This window comes from Gadus chalcogrammus, chromosome 15, assembly GCF_026213295.1.
Source record: "Gadus chalcogrammus isolate NIFS_2021 chromosome 15, NIFS_Gcha_1.0, whole genome shotgun sequence".
NCBI lineage: Eukaryota > Metazoa > Chordata > Actinopteri > Gadiformes > Gadidae > Gadus > Gadus chalcogrammus.
The window spans coordinates 23742978-23760127 of record NC_079426.1 but is presented as its reverse complement, the minus strand read 5'-3'; the positions used below and the strand labels follow the sequence as shown (position 1 = coordinate 23760127).

At 43.8% G+C, this 17150-nt stretch overlaps 1 protein-coding gene across 1 annotated transcript in view; it reads right to left on the bottom strand.

Moving 5' to 3' along the window:
* Window positions 1-771: 771 nt before the first annotated feature.
* pdxkb (pyridoxal (pyridoxine, vitamin B6) kinase b) overlaps window positions 772-17150 on the bottom strand; it is a 76382-nt gene continuing 60003 nt past the window's right edge. Inside the window, exons 6-9 of the mRNA XM_056608875.1 lie at window positions 8018-8129; window positions 7583-7719; window positions 1624-1690; window positions 772-1022 (exon numbers count right to left, since the gene is read on the bottom strand). Of these exons, the coding sequence (XP_056464850.1) occupies window positions 907-1022; window positions 1624-1690; window positions 7583-7719; window positions 8018-8129 (432 nt within the window). The 3' untranslated portion in view covers window positions 772-906. The remainder of the gene's footprint in view (window positions 1023-1623; window positions 1691-7582; window positions 7720-8017; window positions 8130-17150) is intronic.

Below are 17150 nucleotides of genomic sequence, written 5' to 3'. Positions count from 1 at the left end.
GATAAATTGACCAATGAGGGCTCAGGTAACTTTTTTTTGCTCAATGGGGTCTTCCTTAAGATGTGCTGTGAGAGGACTATGCTCAGAACTAGCATTTTTCACAGCTATGAAACCACAAAACCGTATTAACTAGTGACTAGTGGAACACCCGAGCCTCACTATATCAGAATGGCAGATCGGTCCCCACCTGTCTGGGTGTTATTGTGTATGTGTGGTCTATAGTACACTAGCATCAATGGTCCAACATACAGATTTCATTGAAGATATAGAAATGGTCCAACACAGTTATAGTACAACATCTATACATCAACTATACATTGTGCATGTATTTTTCTCCTTTTTTTTGTTGTGGTTAGGATGAGGAGTGTGGAAATTGGTCATAATTTCTTCTTCAGGGGTTTAAAATGGGTGGGGAGGTATTGGTCAACACAAAGGATAGACACCATTAGGACTGTTTTAGTCTTCAGTTAGCGACTGAACTAGCGCCTTCGCTCCTGAACCTCAGTCCTGGCCACTGGTCGCATCACCAATGTCCTGGAATGTGTAAAAAGACTGCAAAAGACATTGCAGTCAACTTGTTGCAATTTTCACACAAGAATGGTGGCACAGCTACGATGGGTTTACTTCACTACAACCTCTTCAGCTAACATTGAATCTACGGCACTGCTTAAGGATTAAGTTTCACATAAGGGTGCTCGGAGAGGAGCTGGTGTGTGTGTGTGTGGGGGGGGGGGCTATCTAAGGAAATAGGGGGGTTTAGGGTACCACAGAGGGAAAGGTTTTGTAAGGGTGACAACGGACTGAAGGTGTTCTACTATCGGGGGTACAGAGAGCGATCACTGACGAGGAACATCAGGTGTTCTCTTCAGGGCTATAAGGTGGAGCATGAGTCTGAGGGTGTCGATGTTAGGATATGACGGTGGCCCTCATGACGATAGCTGGGTCCTCTATGTCAGCCTTGCTCTGGACCATCCGCAGCTCCAGCTGGGGCGGGCTGGGCCGCCTCCCAGGGCCGGCCAGCTCTGGATGGGAACAAAGACATCATGTGACTCCCTGCTGCTGTTCTTAGTACAGCTCAATACAATGGATCAAATTAAATGTAATCATGACGACCTCAAATATGTTTGTGTATTATATATATAAACTAGCCATAAAAAGTAAGGAAATTTGTGTTTGGTAGATTTTATCGTTGTTGTAACAATGCTTCATGGCAAGGAAGACAGTAGGAAACAGTAGTATATCATTTGTCCGAAGTCAACTAAAACTACACTAGACGAAACTAGACTAAAAGTACCTGGATGGAGTACTATTTCTTGAACCCGTAGCGTGTAAGCCGTGGACACTGGTCACTTGGATGAAGCTAAATTCACAGTTCTGTGTCTAGCAAGTCTGCAAAGTTTCTGTGCAGAGCTTCCTACATTTATACTTCAACATCATATAAACATATACAAAAGGGCTATACTCAAAAATCTTAGATATACCTATAGAATCTTAGACGAGGACCTACATATATTTACACAAGGTCCTCAAAGGTCCTCTGACAAGGACCAGCTGAAAGGCAGTACATAAAATCAATTTTTATTATTATTATTTATTATTATTACAAACCACCCTGGGTCTCACCGTGCGCATAAGATATGGTCCTCTGGATGACATGGTGCATAACTGAGAAGGTCTTCTCACAGGCTGTCTACAGAACACAGAGTACCAGAGAACCATTATAAACAACACAGAGCACCAGTATGAACAACAACACAATGAACTATTATAAACAACAACACAGAGCACCATTATAAACAACTAAACAGAATACCAGAGAACCATCATAAACAACACAGAGTAGCATTTGTGGCAACCCGTCTCTGGCACAGCGCCCCTGGAGGCCAAGGGGGCAGGTTGTGGAGGTGGTGTACCACCGATTCTCAACAGATGGCGCCAGTAAGAACATTGGTGCCAATCATTGAATGCGGAACACCTGAGGAGCAGGTGGGGAAGCATGCTTTAAAAAGCATGCTTCCACACTCATTCAGGGCTCTCCTGGTTCACGTGTGCGGAGAGACCAGTCTCGTGGGTGATGTGATTCCACCCGGAGGAACAAGACTGTGAATTCCTTCAAAGCAGAGTTTTGTTTGCTTTGATAGAAAAATAATTTAGGTTTGAATAAAAGTGCCATTTTGGCTTTAAGTAAGCTCCAGTTCTTGTGCTGATTGGAAGGAGGCAGCTCACTCACCAAGCCGGGTTGCCACACATTATAAACAAAAACAGAGAGAACCATTATAAACAACACAAAGCACCATTCGGGTGCCTCACACCAAACACGACGGGGCGACAAGATCCCATACAAAGTGAACGTAGAGGCGCGTATCAGGTGAATTATTCGCTAGAGAAACCGGCGACAAGTTCTTGTCACGGCACACTTTCGCCTTTAAATGTCTTAAATGCTTCTTTGTGTCTGCGTGTAGGCAGATCTGGGCCCCGTTTCCCGATAACGATGGATCCACGCTCGTACGATCATTCTCACGATGGATCTTGCGATCCATCGTCAATTTCTTTGGAGCGTTTCCCGAAACTCCTCTTAACGTGAACGCGCATTCGCTGCACTCACGACGTCGTAGGATTGTAACTGTCTACTGACACGGTGCTGAAATGGGCTCCGTAGGAGGGGGAGACGCAGGAATGTCGCAGGAAAATTGTGTTAAAAAGGGTTAAAATATATCCCCATCAAGGACAACAGCAGTGTAGCCTACAAAAAAAATAGACTGCAATTATATGAATGCTAAAGACATTAAAACACAATTGATTAGGCTTAAACCGACATATATCAGTCCTAATCCTGAATGCACTGTGCGTTTCACGGCATTTTCCCCCCTGAAATAATTCCTCTTCACACCTGTGAATAACCCGGGAGACGTCCATGATGAGGAATACAACGAAGCCCACCGTCTGGCCCGGTGCATCGTTGAGCGCACGATCGGGAGGTGGAAGTTGCGCTTAGATGCCTTCACAAGTCAGGCGGAGGGCTCCAGTTTTCGCCGGCCAAGTCATGCGCCGTGATATGTGTGACGGCTATGTTGCACAACATTGCAGCTAAGGCTGGGGTGGCATTGCTTGAACCGGAGGACGTTGAGGACGATGACGATGAGGAAGATCGGTGTGAGGACGGCCTCCCTCATAACTACGCGGCTGGTTTTCATGCGCGTCAAATAGTGATTGAGACTTTTTTTTAACCCCCTCCACCCTCCCTCATGTCACTAAACATTCCCGTCAACGTGACCAATCCCCACCATATCCCAGCCTTTTGCCTGCTCCTTTGCTTGTTTTTTATAATTTTTTTATTTCTTTATGTTTTATTTTTTTTAATTTCTTTTATTTCGTTATTTTTTATTTTTTAATTTGTTTAATTTAATTTAATTTGTTTACATTATTTTATGCTACGTTTTATGAGTAGCCCATCAGTCTGCACAAATCCCCCCACTTTCTCTCACACATTTTGAGTGCCCTGCCTGCGCAAACATTTTCTGGACTGTCCCGTTTTATTTTGGCCATTTTAACATCTTTATTAATAAATTAATTAATAATCTTTATTAATTACCAAACTAAGAACATAAAGGCGCAATGCGTTTTAATAAAACGCATCCAATAGACGGAATGTCCGATGGTGTCGCCACTGAGGCTATAGCTGACGATGCTCTTAGCGTCCTACGAGTACCTACGAGCACCCCTGGAGTACTCGTTAGCTACGAGCGTTTTCAAGACGTTCGTTCCCCACGATGCTTTCGGGAAACGCGGTGAAAACTCTACGATGCCCTTTCGACGCACTTCACGATCCACTTAGGCTAACGACGCTTTCGGGAAACGGGGCCCTGGCCTTTCCTGTTGTGGGAGCATTTAAGGCGAACGCGTTCACGAGGATTTGTGGTGCGACAAATTTGCTCGAGTTGAAATATTTAAACTTTGACGAGAAATTTGCGTGATGACAGCCAATCAGCGTTCAACAGTGTGGCCACTGAGTGACATGTGTAACGTAACAGCCAATCAGCGTTCAACCGGCAAACTCAGTGCAGTGCAGTCCGGGGTGAACCGCAGCATGGTGGAGAAAGTGATTGTTGCCGTTTGCGACTCCCGGGGCTCTATATATAATAGTATATAATTGTATATATAATATCACGGGCGAAAGCTCTGTGCGCCTCCAGATGGCCGTAGCGCGGGGAGCTCCCATAGGGATTGGGCTTCTCGGGGTTTGTTTACCGGCGTTGCTATGGTTTCCGGTCTTGTGTGTTCCAACGGTTTATTAGGTAGGCGGCCTATCTAATAAATCTCTGTCTAATCAATACTTCATTCACTGCCACTTCCGTGGTCATTACAATATTATGAATAGGCTGCGTCGGGTTCTCCGACGTCTCTCCCTCTTCCACAAAAGGTAAAGACATGCAACGGTGTTATCTCGGCCATGGTTGAGAATGAATTGGCTCCCTGTAGTACAGTGGTTCTCAACCTTCTTTGAGAAAACGCCCCCCTGACCTTACCCTGATCCTCTGGCACCCCCCCGTGTTATATTGCTTAAAGTTGTCAATGCATAATTTTCATTGATTTTGCGTTGGTCACTAATAGCAATGAATGCCCTCTGAGTCGGTTTTGGTGCAAAAAATAAAAGAATATTAATGAATATTCATGGAATGCAAATGTGTCACCTCTGACTGGCTAACAGCACTGTCCATCATTGTAATAAACCCAATTAAATTTCGATAGAGAGAGAGAGATCGAGAGAGAGAGAGATCGAGAGAGAGAGATCGAGAGAGATCTTATTGGACAAGAAAGAAGAGTTGAGGAAGAAATGGTTGGATTGAACATTCATTCACCGTGACCGCGGTGCGAACACTCCCGCGACTCCCGGCCGCCACGGCACCCTGCGGCCCGGGCACCGTGACCTTGGGCACCGTGAACACGCCCGCGGCTCCCACCGTGCCCCGTGAACGAATGAATGAATGGCCCGGGAACCATGGGAACCGCGGCCCGGGCATCGCGGACACCGCAAAAACAGATGTTAGAGGCAGGGGCCTAATTAGGCCTATATATTTTGTATTTGAAATGCAACGGTCTTTCGTGGAGAATACGCTCAGAGCAGAGGAAAACGGGCTATGAAACAAAATTTGTGATTTTTTTCTTGCTATCGGCCATGTTTGATTGTGTTGTGTTGGTTATTGAACTGTTAACCCACAAACTTGTATGTTTATCAGTGTTACTATAGAGATCATGACGATAGCTGATGTAACGGGAGTCCGGGCGTGTGCAGGACCGAACCGCGCTGTATTATCACTGTTCCACTGCGCATAGACAGTAAAAAGTAGCTGAGACGGTATAGGGGTTAGAAACCAATAAATGAAAATAAAATAAATAATTATTTCAGGTAGCCAATTTTTTCACCCCAAAAAAAATAAAAACAATGAAAGTTTAAAATTCCCCCCCAAAAATGGAATCACGTTCCCAGCGCCCCCCTAGGTTGTGCGAACGCCCCCGTTGAGAAAACCATGATGTAGTAGCTCACATCAAATTTAAAACGATGGTACTGGCATACAAGGCAGTCAATGGAACTGCCCCTGCCTACCTCCAAGCATTGGTAGAGCCACACACCCCAGCTCAATCCCTCCGCTCAACTACCTCAGCTGGACGTCTGGTACCGCCATCGCTAAGAGCTAGCAAAGGTTGATCAGCAAAGTCACAACTTTTCTCGGTTTTGGGACCTCAGTGGTGGAACGAGCTCCCTGCCGGTCTCAGGACCGCAGAGTCGTTCACTATCTTCCGAAAAAGGCTCAAGACTCACCTGTTCAGAGTCCACCTTGACTCTGCATAGCCACCCTCCCCCTTCTGGCCACCATTGTACGTTGTATTGTGTTGTATTGTATTATAGTACTTAACTGTGTAGCAATGTTGTGTCGCAACATTGTATTGTATTGTATTGTATTATAGTACTTAACTGTGTAGCAACTGCAGTAGCTGCTATCATTGCTGTAACACGGGGAATTGGTTAGCCTAGCGATTGTTGTACTTGCACTTGGTTCTATGAAAATCCTTACTGTACCGACAGCGATATATTGTTAATGTTCTTATTGTAAGTCGCTTTGGATAAAAGCGTCTGCTAAATGCCCTAAATGTAAATGTAAATGTAAGAACCGTTGGTGGCCAAAAGTTGTGGCGCGACAAAACATATTTAGTGAAGCAAAGAGAGCCGACTTTGTCTGATTCCACATAAGGTTTCATTGATTGGCGCGCAATCTCTAGTTTAGAATATTTGTAGACATTAAAAATGCAACGTTCCATTCATTCATTATCATTCAAACGCAGAGGCTAGGCATTGACACACGGCTATTGCTGACCCGATTAGGAGAGCTTGGTCTAGAAGATCCTGTCCATATTGTTGGGCAGGATGAAGTAGGCTATAGGTCTTTTTAGACTGCCAAGCCGGTTCGGTCGCAGCTTGGGACGCCCGGTGATTTCACCTTCTTATCTCAAGTTTCCTGTGTTAAACCAAGGGGGTCAAATCCCCCGTTTGTCACGGCGCAGGCTTTCTTGGTTCACTGGAGAAGGCCTGGCTGCGCACGGAGTCTAGACCTCTTTAGAATAAACAATACATTTACATTTTTTTATGAATGAAGACACCCGCATGCAAGAATGAGTTCACGTCTGAGTGTAGACTACAAACGCGATTAACTATGATCAGGGATGTTTGTTACTGTCTAGACACGGTCCAAGCCTAAATAGTGAACTCCATCACAGCCTCACCGAAGCGCCTACAGTGCTTAATGCAAACAATAGCAACAAATAACGCCAGCAGAAATTCTCCAACATCCGCTGGTCTCAGCATGATACATGTCTACTGTAGCCTATGTCTTCTGTCATTGATCAATATGAAGACATTTTAAGCACGATGGTTGAACTAAAATCAGAGGGAGACAGCAAGTGCAGCTATAAAGCGACCTCCCACACAAGAGCAATGGAATCATTTGATTTTATTATATGCCTAAAATTGCTGCAATAAATTATTTTGTTGTTGACTTCATCTTTGCTGTTTAAATCTAACAGTAGTATATGAGTAATATATCGGCAAAAATATAACTGTATTTGGTTGCGAAATTGCGCCAGCTGGGCATTCCGTGGTATTGGATGTCTTTTAATAAAACGCATCCAATACACAGAATGTCCGCTCGTGACGCCACTGAGGCTATAGTAGGCTAACGATGCTCTTAGCATCCTACGAGTACCCCTGGAGTCCTCGTTAGCTACGAGCGTTTTCACGACGTTCATTACCAACAATGCTTTCGGGAAACGGTGTGACAACTGTATGATGCTCGTACAACGCACTTCTCGATCCAATTAGGCTAACGATGCTTTCGGGAAACGGGGCCCAGAGCACCATTATAACAAATTAACAGAGCACCAGAGAATCATTATACATCACAATACAGAGAACCATTATAGAAAACAAAGTAGAGAACCATTATGACAACACAGAGGACCTGATTAAACACGCATTTTGTGTGTTTAATGTTTATAACGTGTTTGTGTGTGTGTGTGTCTCCCATACCTTCAGATCATTGGGATAGTGGTGTGTCCATGCTAGCAGCATAGCAGCGAAGAGATCTCCAGTGCCCACAAACACAGCATCCACCTTGGGCACGTCCATCCGCACCCTCTGTGTGGATCTGCTCCCGTCTGGGTGAACTGGTGACATGCATCACACATCAACACACAGTTGAACCACCCCTCTAAGGAGTCCTGGAGCACATGCTCCCACAACAGGAAAGGCCAGATCTGCCTACACGCAGACACAAAGAAGCATTTAAGACAGACTTACTAGACACCAACATTAACAACATTATTCAGTCCTCAGTTATCCTAAGGGCAACAGTCTAACAAAAGACATATAGGGAGGCAAACATCCAAATGTACAAAACAAGGCATTAGAAAAAGCAAGGTTGACTAGAAACACATTGATGAAGACAAGCAGGAAACTAATTACCAGTGCGTTGGCTTCCAAGAGAAACCAGGAACTGGTCTCCCAGTCTGGAGGGCAGGTCAGACGAGGTGATGACAACTGTGTCTGGACCCATCGCATGGAGCAGATCCATCACCTGGGAATAGAGTCACATGGTCACTACCGGACAAACCAAACTTCTTTGTCTACCTAGTAGGTCACTACCGGACAAACCAGGTTTACAAAGATCCCATGGAAGATCAAGAAAGAGGAGGAGAGACCCTGCCGGAGGAAGCCCGGGGCACCCGTCTGGAGCGAGGCCCAGACGAGCGCCTGGTGGCCGGGTTTGCCACGGAGCCCGGCCGGGCACAGCCCGATGTTGGCTTCTCCGTCCTTTTGGCCCAACACTCAAAGGAAAACCTGTTACCTTGTTAGTGAGTGAGGGGAAGATGAAGCATGAGATTGGCCGGAGAATCTAAGTGGTATTTCATTCGCTTTACTGCACTGCTGTGACAAAAAGAGAGCTGAGCTGGAAGGCAGAAGTCTCTATATACTGGTCAATCTTCGTGGTCATTAAATATGGGCCATCATGACCGAAAGAACGAGATTACGGGTACAAGCGGCCAAAATGGGTTTTCTCAGGAGGTTGGCTGGCTTCTCCCTTAAGGATAGGGTGAGAAGCTCAGCCATCCGTGAGGAACTCGGATGGCAGCAGAGGCAGCAGAGAGAGAGGTCATGTTTCCCGAAGCTCCGCTAGGCATTGGAAAAAACTACTTAATTCATCGTTCAGATCTACTTTATCTTATTTTATTTCATGATCATAATACCTAACAATATATTGTTTGTTTCCGTCATCCTCCATCGCTCGATTCAACAATACATTTTGGCACTTTTGATGACTCCCGTATCAGACCGCAGAAAAAGCCTTGGACTTTCCTATCGCCAACATGCCTCTGTACTATATCTCAGGCACGGAGACTGGGAAATGCACAGACTGCACCAAACTGCAACAGACAGTGGCTTTATTTGAAACGAGACTAGCAGCATTAGAAAAATGCAAAGGACTCCTCCAGGATACAGTGCCGATGGGTGAGTTTGCTGAGCTCACTCAGACACAGCAAGATGATCAAAGCTACACTGTATCCTTCCCGAAGCTGGACAAGAGAGAGACAGTTCCAGCTGCGTCTCACTGGCACAGAGTCGGCGCTAAGCCAAAACAACATACCAAAGTGAATCAACAAGTTCACTCAACGCCAAATGCTAAGCTACCCAAAGCTAAAGTTACATGTATCAGCCAGATTAGCCCGTCACTGAAATTAACCCTGCCACTGAAGAACCGGTTCCTGCCACTGAAGAACCGGTTCCTGCCACTTCAAGATTCCACGAACGCGCCTGCCACCGATGCACCCCTGAGCCCCGAGATGCGTCCGGACGGACAGTGCGGACAGAGACGGTACGGACAGAGCAACCAGTCGCCACGGAGGCGGGCTGCGCATGTGTCTGCCACCGTCCAACAAGGGCCCATCTCAGAGAAGGCAGATGAACCAGACACTCTGATTATAGGAGACTCAACCATCAAGGATCTAACCGGTAAGAAGATCAAAACATGCAACTTCCCATATGGAATGGTTAGTGATATCAACCATAAACTAGCCAAAATCATATTGGAAAACCCCAAAATCTCACAGATTATTGTGCATGCAGGATTTAATGATATTCAAAGAGAACAGTCAGAACTTCTGAAGAGGGATTACACTGATCTATTGGATACCCTGGACAAAATACACATCAAGTCATTCATCAGTGGACCCATACCAGCAGTTGACAGGGGAATAAACAGATTCAGTCGTCTACTTGCACTGAATACATGGCTTTCCAGAGTCTGCAATGAAAGAGGAAGGGGCTTTATTGACAATTTCAACTTATTCTGGGGGCGCAAATATCTTTTCAGAGCAGATGGCCTACACCCAAACAGGTTAGGCTCAAAACTGTTGAGGGATAATCTTCTCTTCTCGCTTTCCCACAAATCTCCATGGTCTGACGCACAGGCCACAGTCAGAGCACAGGTTGAGAAGAAGCGAGATTACAGCCTCCCCAACACATCTACTCTGCCACTATCTGACACACGGATAGCAGACAGCCCACAGACCTTGAAGAGAGACAACAGCCCGCCCGACGCCATCAACACTGTGCCTTCCCCCATCGCGGATGCTGGCTTGGCGAGGAACGGCCACCCCCCTCCTCTGCATTCCCCCATCGACGATGACCTCCAGCCTCATCTCTCCCATAGCCACAACAACAACTCCAGCTCCAATGTCTACTCCCTTTGCGATTTTCCAGCCGAATTTAAGAAACTGGAATATGTTGGCATCAAACTTGCATCTGTGTCAATGATAGCATCGCCGCGTCATGGCCACAGGCTGATAACACCCAAGAGGATGGCGCCCCAGCCCCCCCCCTGTACTGATAGTAGTCCTGAGTATTACTGAGACAAAAAAGGGTTCAGCCGTAGACACAGTATAAAGGAAGTTTCACGTAATCTGCTGAACCAAAGGTTGCCTACGTCAAAGCAGGGCAACTTTCGCATTCATGCTGTAATCACTAAGAGAGTAAACAAAGGGAAACTTAGACACACTGCTAACCTCACAAATCTCATATCTATTGCCTCCAAACCAAAAACAACCTTAAAGCCTATCAACAGCACCATCAGGATGGCTCTACTTAATGTGAGGTCTCTTAATAACAAATCATTTTTAGTTAATGATTTTATTACCACTTCTAAACTGGATTTTATGTTTTTAACTGAAACATGGCTGGAACAAAATAACAGTGCAACCGTTCTGATAGAGACAGTTCCTCCCGACTATAACCTTTTTGATGCATTTAGATCTGGAAAAAGAGGTGGAGGGGTTGCTGCTATATTTAAAAATGTATTTCAGGGGAAACAGATGTTATTTGGTGATTTTCCATCGTTCGAATACCTTAGTGCTGTATTGAAATGCTCCCCCAGAGTTCTCCTATTAATTATTTACAGGCCACCCACATATTCTGCAAATTTTTTCGATGACTTCACAGAATTATTGTCTAGCACAGGGGTTTTCAAAGTGTGAGAGAGTGAGCCCCCCCTCAGAGGAAAAAATTCAGCTGAGCCCCTCCCCCAATTTTTTTTTCTAAATACCTGTGTTTTGAAAGCTATTTTAATTATTTTACACATTTCAAACATCTCCGATCATAATTTTAAAACATTCTGAACATATTTTTGAAACATTTGAAACAAATTTTTTAAGATATTTTTTAAACATATTTCTGAAACATTACAACATCTTTTTGCGTTTTTAAACAACACAATTTAACAACTTTATCTAAGCATGTTTTAGCTTAACCTTTTTTTAAATACATTTGAACATCTTTATCTGTGTAAACTGCGAGTTTACAGATTCATTCAGGGTCCCCGACTGTGAATTTTCTGAGTCGAATCAGATCTTCCGTTTCAGTCCAGAGATTCGACTATTCGGCGGGGTTTGTTTACCGGCGGTGCTATGGTGACCTAAATTATTATAAGCAACTGAAAACGACGCCGGTTTGAAACTAAAACTGTGACTCTGAAAAAAGTATAAATGCTATCAAAATTCCGTTTGGATATTATTGAAGATACAAGTGTGTAGATTTGTTAAATGGTTTGCACGAAGATAAACGGTTGAAAATTGATTTAGTTATGTTACTTCTACAGTTGAAGTATGACTGATGATTTGAATCATCGTCTTTCAGGGTTTTTTTCGGGTTTATTTTTTTCTCACGTCGCGCCCCCCCTGAAGAACTCTGGCGCCCCCCAGGGGGGGCGCGCCCCACAGTTTGAAAACCACTGGTCTAGCATCTCCACAGAATTTGACTGTCTAGTTATAACTGGTGACTTCAATTTTCATACTGATGATTTGAATGACAAGTGTGCAAAAAAACTTTTTACCATTTTGGACACATTTGAACTGTCTCAACATGTGAAAGAGACTACTCATTGTAAGGGGCAAACTCTAGACCTGGATCACAAAGGGCCTCAATGTTTCTGATCTCTCTGTGACTGGTCCTTCCTTGTCTGACCACTTTTGTGTTTTCTTTAACATATCTTTTATTCCCGCCATACAGACAAAATCAAACACTGTCAAAAAACGGTATATCAATGAAGATCCTAATGTACTTTTTAAAAAGGCCATCTCCTTGCTACCACCTCTAAACCCATGTTCTGCTGATGATCTTGTAGAAAACTTTAATTTGAAAATTTTGAAAGTCATAGATGTCATTGCACCTTATAAGGTTAAAACGATTTCTGGAAAGCAAAAGGCACCCTGGAAAAAAGCTGCTTCTGTAATAGCACAGAAAAAAGAATGCAGGAAGGTTGAACGCATCTGGCGTAAAACAAAACTTCATATTCACCATGATACAGTATCTCTAAAGAGAGCCTCCGTGCCTACAATTTAGACTTAAAAAATGCTAGAGAAACCTTTTTCTCCAATATCATTAAAACCAACACTAATAATGCAGAAACCCTATTTGCAACTGTTGACAGACTAACCCTAACCCTAACCCCCAACACAAATTCCACCTGATCTCCATTCCACACAGAAATGCAATGAGTTTGCAGCTTTTTATACTGATAAAATTGAAGGTATCAGACGCGCCATCAATATCTGCACTTCAAACAAAAATGTTGGACTACCACCCTGTTCAGGCAAAAATAACGTGGCAAGGATGGCATGCTTTAATGTTATAGACTCTCAAAATCTTGTGGAAACTGTGACACAACTAAAGCCATCCACCTGTTGCCTTGATACTATACCTACCAACCTCTTTAAGAATGTTTTCGACTGCCTAGCAGTAGACATATTGCAGATAGTTAACAACTCTCTCCAGTCAGGCAATTTCCCAAAAGCTTTGAAAACTGCAGTTATTAAACCCCTTTTAAAAAAGCGGAGCCTAGATGCCTCTGTTATTAACAACTACAGACCAATATCAAATCTACCCTTCATAAGTAAAATCATTGAAAAAGTTGTCCTCCAGCAACTTAATCACTTCCTGGCATCAACTGGTTGCTATGACACCTTCCAATCAGGATTTCGACCCCTGCACAGCACTGAGACCGCCCTTATTAAAGTTGTAAACGACATCCGTCTTAACACAGACTCTGGCAAAACCTCAATACTAATGCTACTTGACCTCAGTGCTGCATTCGACACTGTAGACCATACATTACTTCTGGACAGGTTAGAAAACTGAGTGGGGCTTTCAGGCACCGTCTTAAATTGGTTCAGGTCCTACCTAAAAATTGGAACTACTTTGTTTTCATTGGCGACTTTGTATCAGAATCAACCAACGTGACATGTGGAGTCCCACAAGGTTCGATCTTAGGACCCTCTTTATTCAACATCTACATGCTCCCACTAGGGCAAATCATGCAAAATAACAATATTGACCATCATTGCTATGCTGATGACACGAAAATCTATGTATCGCTATCACCAAATGACTATCGGCCCATAGATCTGCTGTGCCAGTGCATTGAGCAAGTGAAAGAATGGATGTGCCGAAATTTAGGACACAACAGAAAATGAGGACAAAACAGAGATAATTGTATTTGGTTCTAAAACGGAAAGGCTTAAAGTAACCCAACACCTTCACTCTCTGTCCCTGAAAACCTCAATCAAAGCCAGAAATCTAGGGGTTATCATGGATTCAGATTTACATTTCGACAGTCACATCAAATCAGTTACAAAATCGGCATATTATCACCTTAAAAATGTAGCAAGACTTAGAGGGCTCATGACCACCGAAGACTTACAAAAACTTGTACATGCCTTTATCACTAGTAAGCTTGATTACTGCAATGGTCTCCATACAGGTCTCCCAAAACAAACTCTGAGGAAGCTTCAGCTTGTTCAGAATGCTGCTGCTATAGTTCTAACAAAGACCAAAAAATGTGATCATATTACACAGATTCTGAAATCGTTACATTGGCTTCCTGTAGGTCAGAGAATTGATTTTAAAATCATGTTGCTAACCTATAAATCCCTACATGGTTTAGGCCCAAAATATTTAACTGATATGCTTCCACTACATTAGCCTTCTAGACCACTAAGATCCTCTGAGATCAATCTGTTAATTATCCCCAGAGTAAACACAAAACATGGGAAAGCAGGATTTAGTTACTATGCAACAAATAGCTGGAATAAACTCCCAGAGGATTTAAGACTTGCCCCAACTCTGAGCACCTTTAAAACAAGACTGAAGACTTTTATGTTTGCTAAAGCTTTCTGCTAAATCTTAAATACATTGCACTTTCTAAAAAGCTTTTTTAACTTTGCCTTTATTTTCTATAAAATGCCTTTTTCTATTTTACCCATTTCTTTGCATTTGTTTTTCTTTTACTTATCTATTATTTTATTTTATTGTATGACAATGTTTATATGTGAAGCACTTTGAGTCTGCCTTGTGTATGAAAAGTGCTATATAAATAAAGTTGCCTTGCCTTGCCTTGCCTAGAGCCACAGCTCCTTTGCGTAAAAAGGAGTCAGTGAAGCCGGGTGGGTCGGGCATCTGCTAAGTACGCCCACTGGGCGCCTCCCTAGGGAGTTGTTCCTGGCACCCAGGTCTACTACTACTACTACTACTCTTCGTCCCCTATGGGACATAAGGCTTCAATGAGCAGTCTCCATTCCACTCGGTTTTCTTTTGCCTGGTGGTGACCATCTTAAGGCGACCTTTGTGATGCTGTCCTGCTTCATCCTCAACACATGTCCTAACCATCTCAGGCGTCTGTGCGTAATCTCCTTTGTGATGCTCCAGCTTCCCGTATTTTTGTACAGGTCATTGTTGGAGATCTTATTAGGCAACTTTGTTTTAAGGCTGTATTGTTTTTATTTCCAGATGGGATGGAGTTGGGAGAAGGCACCCTGAGCCTTTCCCAGCCTTGCTTTGATGTCTTTTGAAGCCCCGCTGGCCTTAGATAATTGTCTAAGGCAATTATCTAAGGCCTAACCCTTGTCTAAGGCCTAACCCTAACCCTAACCCTGCCAAGAAAGGTCAAATCTTCCACAAACTCAAGTTCCTTATTGTTCCTTATTAATAAGGATGGGTGCTGTGGGGATGGAGTTGACACACATCACTTGTGGTTGGAAGTGTTGATACTGAGCCCAACTTGTCTGGCAAAGTTGTTCAGCTTATCAGTGTTAGCCTGTATGTTGTACTGGTTGGTACAGAGTTGGTAGGAGAAGAAGATCATCAGCGAAGTCAAAATCTTCCAGCTGGGAGAACAGAGTCCACTGGATGCCTCTGGGTCTGTCTGCTGTGGTGTTGGATATGATCCAGTCTGTGGCGACCAGGAAGAGGATAGGGGAGATGATGCACCCCTGTCTCACACCGGACTGCACAGAAAACCACTCAGAGAGGTAATTTCCCATGATGACAGTACACTCAAATGTTCATAGTAGTTTTTATGATTGAGAGGATCTTTGATGGTATTCCTTACGAGTGCAGTATCGTCCAGAGCGTGTTTCGGTGGACACTGTCAAAAGCCTTCCGGAAGTCCATGAAGTTGATGACACTGTTGTATGATGTTACGCAGAGCAAAGATCGGGTCCATACATCCTCTTCCCTTCCTGAAGCCTGCTTGCAGGCTTCAGGAAGTCGCTTTGTGAGTCGCACACTGTGCCGAGGTTTCCATAGGCTGCAGCTTTCTCGGCTTCACTTGCCAGGTGTTCAACAAACACCCTTTTGTCTCTCCGAGCACTCCTCTTCACCTCTCTGTCCTTGTTTTCATAGGGCATCTTGGTTTCTCGAGGAGTCGTTGGGACTTGGTGTTCAGAATCTTTGTCTTCAGTTGCTTCCTCTCTTGATATCCATTCTTTGGCTCCTTTCTGGTTGAAGCCCAGAACCTTTTGTGGTGTTTCAGAGTATATGGTCTTGATAGTATTCCATTTGCTGTTTATGGTGGGTTCTTCTTCCATTTCAGAGGTAGCCTCTGGCGTGCTGAAGCAGTTTCTGAGTTCCAACACAAACTCTTTTCTTTGGTTACTGGAATTTTGGGATTGACTTCTTCAACTTGAGTTTAATAGTGGCAGCGGTTAGGTGGTGGTCGCTATAGGCATCTGCACCCCGGTAAGATCTAACATCTTGCAGTGACCTGTGCCATTTATCATTAATGATGATTCGGTCGATTTGGTTGATGGTCCTACCATCAGGTGACTGCCATGTGAGCTTATGGATGCTCTTGTGGGGGAAGCATGCAAGCCTCTCCATCACGGCAAGGTCACAGCATGCGGAGAGGAGACATTATTATATTTCCACAATGGCCTTTGAATGCCTCGGGATCCCCCCGTCAGAGCTGGTCAATGTGGCCCGGGAAAGGGAAGTCTGGGGTCTCTTGCTAGAGCTGCTGCCCCCGCGACCCAACGCAAGATAAGCAGTTGAAGATATGACGACGTGATGGTCACTAACGGACAGAATACTTCATTATTTAATTAGTAGATAACTACCGACACAAACCACTTAATATCTACTTAGTAGGTCACTATCGATATAAACCGGATCATTATCTACTTCGTAGGTCTCTATCGTTATAGACCAGATCGTTATATACGAGTAGGTCACTATCATTTTGAACCCGATCATTATCTACTTTGTAGGCCTCTATCGTTATAGACCATTATCTACTTAGGTCAATATCTTTACAAATCACTTCATTATCTGCCTTGTATAGACCTAGACAGTGTACGGCCCCGGGCCACACCTGGCCCTTTGGCTGTCCCTGACCGGCTCGCGTGATTTCAATGGGAAATTAGGAATGAAAAGTAAATTATTTTACACCATGCATTTCTCAATATTAAATAGACTTGCCAAAATGTCATGCAAGTACGTTTGTGAATGTATTTTAGTGTATGCGATCACTACAATGTATTATATGGCGAACAGCGCTTACGAGAGATGAGTTATCGGTTAGCTCTAAAAAAGGTTGGCTCAAATTAAAAAATAAATGATTGAGATTGAGGGCAGACTTTTTAACAAAACACGGACTTCTAAGTATTTATTTATCAAAGTCAAAGGTAAAGCTGTGTGTTTAGTTCGCAGAGAAAATATCAAAGTGTTTAAGGATTACAACTTGAATTGCCATTACCAGAATAAACACGCAGAG